This window comes from Oxyura jamaicensis, chromosome 20, assembly GCF_011077185.1.
Source record: "Oxyura jamaicensis isolate SHBP4307 breed ruddy duck chromosome 20, BPBGC_Ojam_1.0, whole genome shotgun sequence".
Lineage (NCBI taxonomy): Eukaryota > Metazoa > Chordata > Aves > Anseriformes > Anatidae > Oxyura > Oxyura jamaicensis.
This window is the reverse complement of record NC_048912.1, coordinates 1,311,604-1,318,194: the sequence shown is the minus strand read 5'-3', so window position 1 is coordinate 1,318,194 and position 6,591 is coordinate 1,311,604. Positions and strand designations below refer to the sequence as shown.

The window sequence follows — 6,591 nt, the reverse complement described above, 5'->3', positions numbered from 1 at the left end:
GGTTTCTTTAGATGATCTTCAAGCTCCCTTCCAACCAAAGGCATTCTATGATGCTATGATTCTAATTAAAGAATTTTGAAGGGATACAGAAAAATATAACAGCCCTGTGCACTCAAGAGGCCACCTGGAATAGGCTAAAACAGCCAGCAAGACCCTGAAGAACAGTGAAGTTCAGACACACAGAACTGCTAGGGAATAACAACAACAACAAAAAAACACAAAAGCAAAAAGATATGGAAGATATTCTATTACATTGTTTCATATAAATATTCAGAGATCTAACTAGAACTGTTTTTTTAAATAAAATTCTTCACGTTATCTAGATCTTTAATTTTGTTTTAAAATCCTTGAGCACGAGGAACATGTCTATTTTCTACTGTTAAATGCAGTACTTCTGACAATGCAATCAATGCTTATCACTTTGTAGGTCTGCAGAAGGAAAATTAAAGCCAGCATGTTTTTAACAGGCAGTATTATTTGAATAGGAAAAAATACAGTTAGTTTTTAAAACAGAAAAATGCCACCTACCATCTAGTTCCTTCTCAATGAAATCCATTCTGTGTATGACTTCATCTTGCAGAGATTCCACGTGAGCTAAAAGATTAAGCTGCCACTGCAGCTGTGAGTTCACAACTCCTTCTTTGTCCTTTTCCAGTAATTTCATTTCAATAGCTTCCTCTGGAGAGACTTTCTTAGATACAGAGTCTTTTACCTAGCAAAAATACATATATCAGTAATTTATTACAGTGAAATGAAATTAGCGAGAAGGATTATCTGGGTCCTTACCCAAGGTAATGACTCAAGAAATCTTAGGTTAGTGGAGGACAGAGATGAGAGGTCATACAGAAATGTTAAAGCAGTTTGGGCAAGATCATCTAAATAAACATGAAACACAGATGCCTTAAAGAAGACATAAAAAGTTGAATAGAACAGGATTAGAGAAGAGTTTCAAAAGCAACATGTTTTCATAGTTATTATTATTATTATTTTTAAGATCTAGTCTTTGCAACTTCAAAAGCACCTCATTTTAGAATAACATTGACCTGTATATACATGTAGCTAGCTCCCTGACAACTTCCATTTCAAACATATTGCACTAGGTCTGTGGATCCAGGGGAAAATTGAAAACTTTCTTACATGACAGTAACGAACAAAAGAACAAACTGTGCTGCAGTGAGAAGGGACTGCTCCTGAACAAATCTCAACTCAATTCTACTATGACTTTCAAAGAATCTAGGAACATTACCACCTGCAAAACTTTACCACTCTGCGTCAGCAGATCCTGCTTCCCATACATTTTTCATCCATCTGAAATACGACAGGATGTAGAGAAAGGCTCCTAAAAGACTAAGGAACTAAAATACATGCCTTTCTAAGAAATGTAAAGCAATCCTAATTGATTTGACAAATTAAAAAGGAAATTAATCACTTTAAAAAAAAACTTTTTTCATGAAATAAAAACTAAACAACTTATTTGCAAAGGAAAAGGATCTGGGGGTGCTGACTGATGCTCGCCTCAACATGAGCCGGCAGTGTGCCCAGGTGGCCAAGAAGGCCAACAGCATCCTGGCTTGTATCAGGAATAGTGTAGCTAGCAGGACAAGGGAGGTGATCGTCCCCCTGTACTCTGCTCTGGTGAGGCTGCACCTTGAGTACTGCATTCAGTTCTGGGCTCCTCAGTACAGAAAGGACATCAAGGCCCTGGAAGCATGTCCAGAGAAGGGCTACAAAGCTAGTGAAGGGCCTGGAACACAAGTCCTGTGAGGAGTGGCTGAGGGAACTGGGGGTGTTTGGTCTGGAGAAGGCTGAGGACAGATCTTATTGCTTTTTACAACTACCTGAAAGGAAGATGTAGGGAGCTGGGGGTCAACCTCTTCTCACAGGTAACTAGTGATACGACTAGAGGGAATGGCTTCAAGTTGCGCCAGGGGAGGTCTAGGTTGGAAATGAGGAGACATTTCTCAGAAAGAGCATTCAGGCATTGGGATGAGTTGCCCAGGGAGGTGGTGGAGTCATAGTCCCTGGAAGTGTTTAAGGAATGGTTGGACCTGGTGCTTAGGGACATGGATTAGGGGGCGAGAGTGGTGGTAGGGTGATGGTTGGACCTGTTGATCTTGGAAGTCTTTTCTAACCTTAATGATTCTATGACTTCTGAAAAAAAAAGTCACTATTTCCCTGAAGCTTTCTAACATTTGTCGGACTGTATTTCATATGACTCCACACCACAAAATAGAAGCTTTTTTTTTGTACTGAGGTATAGCAGAGGACTTCCTAGAAGTTTACTAGATCTGGTAGAGCTGAAACTGAGAACCTACTATTAAAGGGAGAAAATTGGAATGCTCCAATAGAAAAAACACACAAAATAAAGAACTATTCAATGATTATTGTCCTTAACCATCAGTTCAGGTTCCTTTTCCTTTTTTTTTTTTTTTTTTAAACATACATTGCCTGAAGAACCTGGAAACAACTTAATGCAACTATTAAAAGAAATGTGAGAAAAAGTTGGAAATAACTAAAAGCGGTGTCAGGGGAGTTTTGGGTTGGATGTTAAGAAAAGGTTCTTCATCGAGAGGGTGGTTGGGCACTGGAACAGGCTCCCCAGGACAGTGGTCATGGCACTGAGCCTGCCAGAGTTCAAGAAGTGTTTGGACTACACTCTGAAGACATGGTCTGACTTTTGGGTGGTCCTGTATAGAACCAGGAGTTGGACTCTGTCTTCGTGGGTCCCTTCCAACTCAGGATATTCTATGATTCTATGAAAAGGTGTAATATCAGTGTATTTGAGAGTATCTTATGTGCTTGCCCTGTTCTCTCCTTGTTCTGTTGTTAGGGTTTATCTTTTGTGTCCAAACCAAAGAAAAGCAAGGAGCAATGAATTGCTCAAAGACCACAATGCACATTCCACATACTGTACATATGATTTAGAGCCCAGTAATCTTCAATTTGCTTTATTTTTTTATATGAAATGGTAGAGATGAACATTTCTATTATTTTAACTTGCTCTGACCACCTAAGTTTAACAGCATGACATAAAAAAATAAACAAATTAATAAACTAAATACTAATAAAAGGACTAATCAGTTTTGCACTTTGCCAGGCAAACACATTCTCTATGCAGTGAGGGTTATTTTAACAGAAATACCTTGGAATAGTTGTGCTTGGATTCATTTTCCATCCTGCATATTTCTCGGTCCAGATTCCAACCAAATCTCTCTGACAGGACATCATCCCCATTTTCTCTTATTCTATTTACTCCATCATCCATGGCCGAACCTCTTGTTTCAACAACCAACCTCTGCTCTATCGCAGGGTAGTAGGCCCGAGGTTTCTGGTAACAGTGTTCACTTGTAATATAAGATTCCTCCACAGAAGGAATGGCAGAGGGTTTCTCAACTGTCCCATTCCAAGTTCTATAACTTGCCGTCTCCTCTTTGCAACAGTTTTCCTCAATGTGAATGATGTGTTTCGTATGGATTTTTTCATCCACTGTAATGTGTTTCCATGGATGACACCAAAGCTTTAGGTCAGGATGTTCTTTATTTCTGTTCAAACATAAAAAGGTGAAACACACACCAAATTTAAACTTCAAAAACTATTAAGTGCACTACCTTACCATGTAAAAAAACTATGTAAAGAAATCAAGTAATAACATTTCAAATACTACATGCTTTAGTCATTATCAGTTAAAAAACAAATATTATGAAATAATATAATTTCATTGACCTAACACCAGTAAAGCAAAGAGACCCCTCAAACCACTCAGTATCAGACTTTTGCCTGCAGTTCCCCAAAAGACACTTTAAAATTCAATCCACTGAACTTGTATAACCCTCTTAACAACAATTGTGGACTCAGGGTGGGGTGGGGGTTAGTACTTTTTAAAAAATTATTATTTCCTTTAAATCTTTAACTTTCCTTTAAATTCCAAGCTAAGCAAACTACTGCCTGGTACACCACTTGCATTCTTTAAAAAAAAGAATCTTATTTGTTTTCAAATTGAATTACATAGAGTATCTCTCTAAAGTTATTTATTCCAGCAGCAGGGACAATTATAGATTGGATGTAACAAAAATTAAGATCTATCATGAACACTAACTGATACTGTTTTTCCATATTTGTCAGGCATTAAAACAGCAGTAAAGAGGAGAGCAAAGCAGAACCAATCTGCTTATCTTCAAAGGATAGGCAGCTCATCTGCTACAGGCTGCAAGAAAGCAGCAGAAGCAAATCCTTATGCTAAAGCACCTGCACTCAACTACATGCAAAGAAGAGGGGTTTTCGTCCCCCAAACCCACTCTCTGCTTCCTGGCACATGGAGGCAGATGAAATTACTCCAAACTGATCCAGCTTCTGAAGTTGTTAGCTAAACCACTCAGGAAAACACACCTATTTTCCTTACACAGCAACCTCTTTCTAATCTGCTCTATGCTAGCTTAGCTTTCTTCTGTGTCTCTTCAAGAAACAGTTAGTGCAACTGCCACGGACTTGTTTTAGTTCAAGCAGTTTTATACCAGCATCTCCACCTCAGAGGGTGTTCATTATGCCCTTGATGAGCAATCTTGAGGGAACTTCTAGAAGAGTGAAAACCAAGGGTTCACTCACCAGAGCTTTCTACTCCAGCTCCATAGAGACTCAACACCGAAAGGCACTATCTTGCTGAGAGAACAAAAAAAAAAACTTTGAAACTTTGCAGAAGACAGAAAATTGAAAGACGACAAGCCAGCTAACTACGGATGAAAATTCAAGTGTATGAAAATTCATACTCGAGTGCCCTTTTAACTATTGCCTACTGAAGGCTGATCTCCCACTGCACCAAACCTGTCAACATGACCTTTGATCTTTTGCTACTTGCCTGAGATACTGAGCAACACTCTCCTAATAGTTTCTGACACTAGTGAAACTATCTCCTCTCTCCTAGAGGGTAGATCTGCATCAATAATATAACCATTCTTCTGAATCAACTTTTTTTTCATTTTAAATTCACTTTGATTTAAGTAACATTAAAAACTGGGGATGCAGTCTTCAGCAAGATGGTTTTAAGAGGACCACCTTTAATTAAACTAGGCCATTACAACTTCAGGATTGGAGAAAAAAAAAAGAACAGAGCCTGCAACAAGCATCACATACTTGTCCAGTGTTCCATACCATAATACTATGCAAATCTCAATTTACAACTAAAATGTCATTGTCTAAAGTGATGCTATTTAAGAATAAAGAAGAAAAGGCTAAGGACTGGTCTTAGGATACTTATGTTCCAGCCTCTCCAAAGAAAAAGATATTTACAGATCTGACTAAAGGATGCCTCAATGGAAAAGGAAAACCTTATGTTACAATTGCTACTCTTGTTTTAAGCATTATCACTTTAAACATTTGAAGTACTGACATCAACACTGCTGGATCACTATAGACTAAATTTAGGGAAAAAAGTTCTAAAAGCTGGAAACAAAAACAGCTTTGCTTTCCAAATATCTGCTGCTGTGCAAATTATTAATGAATAAATTTTAAATGTTATTTGATTAATTTGAAACTGCTGGATTTGAGTTAGAACAAGATTTTCAGTCATCAGAACCCAAGGATGACTTTAAACAGAGCTACACATTGTGCTTGAAAAATAAGACGATATTATTTCTACTGAAAAAGGTAAGACTTGAAACTACTGGATGGAGAAGGCACGTGTTACAGTAACACCACCACAGGTTATACAACCATCCTTTAATTGCTACTTCAAGTGTTTTAGGAGAAACCACGGTTCTTAGTTTTCTCTTTTTCTTTGTATTTTACCAACCCTTCTTTGCCAGTTTACACTCCCCACGACACTTAAATAGTCTGTAAGAAGCCAAGACATCCTTTTTCAAGGTAACACTGGCAATTCAAACTATGCTATTATATATCCACAAAGAAGCACAAAAATGAATCTGAATTTCTGGTTATTTTTCTACCATTTGAAATCAAACTCATATTGAGAACACGCCGACTGATATTGCTTACTTTAATATGCTCATCTTCAGCTGCAGTCCATGCAGTACTTCTATCACTCTCTGTACATCGCCAAGAAGCTGGTGAGTGGCTACTATCTTCTTGGCATTCTGGTGGGAATAATTTTCTTCCAAAAATGCTAAGCCATGCATGTGACCATTACTTAACCACTCCTTCTCATACCAGTACTTTAAGCTGGACCTCTGACCTAAAGCAACAGTAACGAGTACATGAAAAAGAAGCATTAACCATGGCATGTTAACATTACATAGCAATTTTGATTTTCAGTTGTGAAACAGCTTATTAGCTCATACGAGTAACACCAACAAAGATCCATGACAGCAGACAAAACTCCAAAACCATGAAGCACCTGTAACTGAGAAGTGAGATGACACCTTAGTCCAGAAAATTGCTGCCCAAGTGTAAGAGCCTGGAGCATTCAGACTCCAAATGCTAAAGGACACCCACAACAGAACATGCAACTGACAGACAAAGAAGTGTTTATAGCAGGGTATCACACTTCTTAGTAACCACGATTATAACTAAAGCTAGTCTGAATACAACTCTGCAGACAGAAAAATGAAGCAAGAGACAGTGAAATTCCTTTCTCCACTG

At 38.1% G+C, this 6,591-nt stretch overlaps 1 protein-coding gene across 6 annotated transcripts in view; it reads right to left on the bottom strand.

The window, feature by feature from the left end:
• The window catches only part of PHF20 (PHD finger protein 20), a 96,431-nt gene that overhangs the window by 22,646 nt on the left and 67,194 nt on the right, over window positions 1–6,591 (bottom strand). For 5 of the 6 annotated variants that reach the window (XM_035343981.1, XM_035343979.1, XM_035343978.1 and 2 more), the window contains 3 exons: window positions 5,989–6,184; window positions 3,143–3,542; window positions 529–712 (listed from right to left, as the gene is read on the bottom strand). In XM_035343981.1, the coding sequence (XP_035199872.1) occupies window positions 529–712; window positions 3,143–3,542; window positions 5,989–6,184 (780 nt within the window). Of the gene's footprint in view, window positions 1–294; window positions 430–528; window positions 713–3,142; window positions 3,543–5,988; window positions 6,185–6,591 lie in introns of those variants that run through there. The other variant, XM_035343982.1, reaches the window with a different exon arrangement.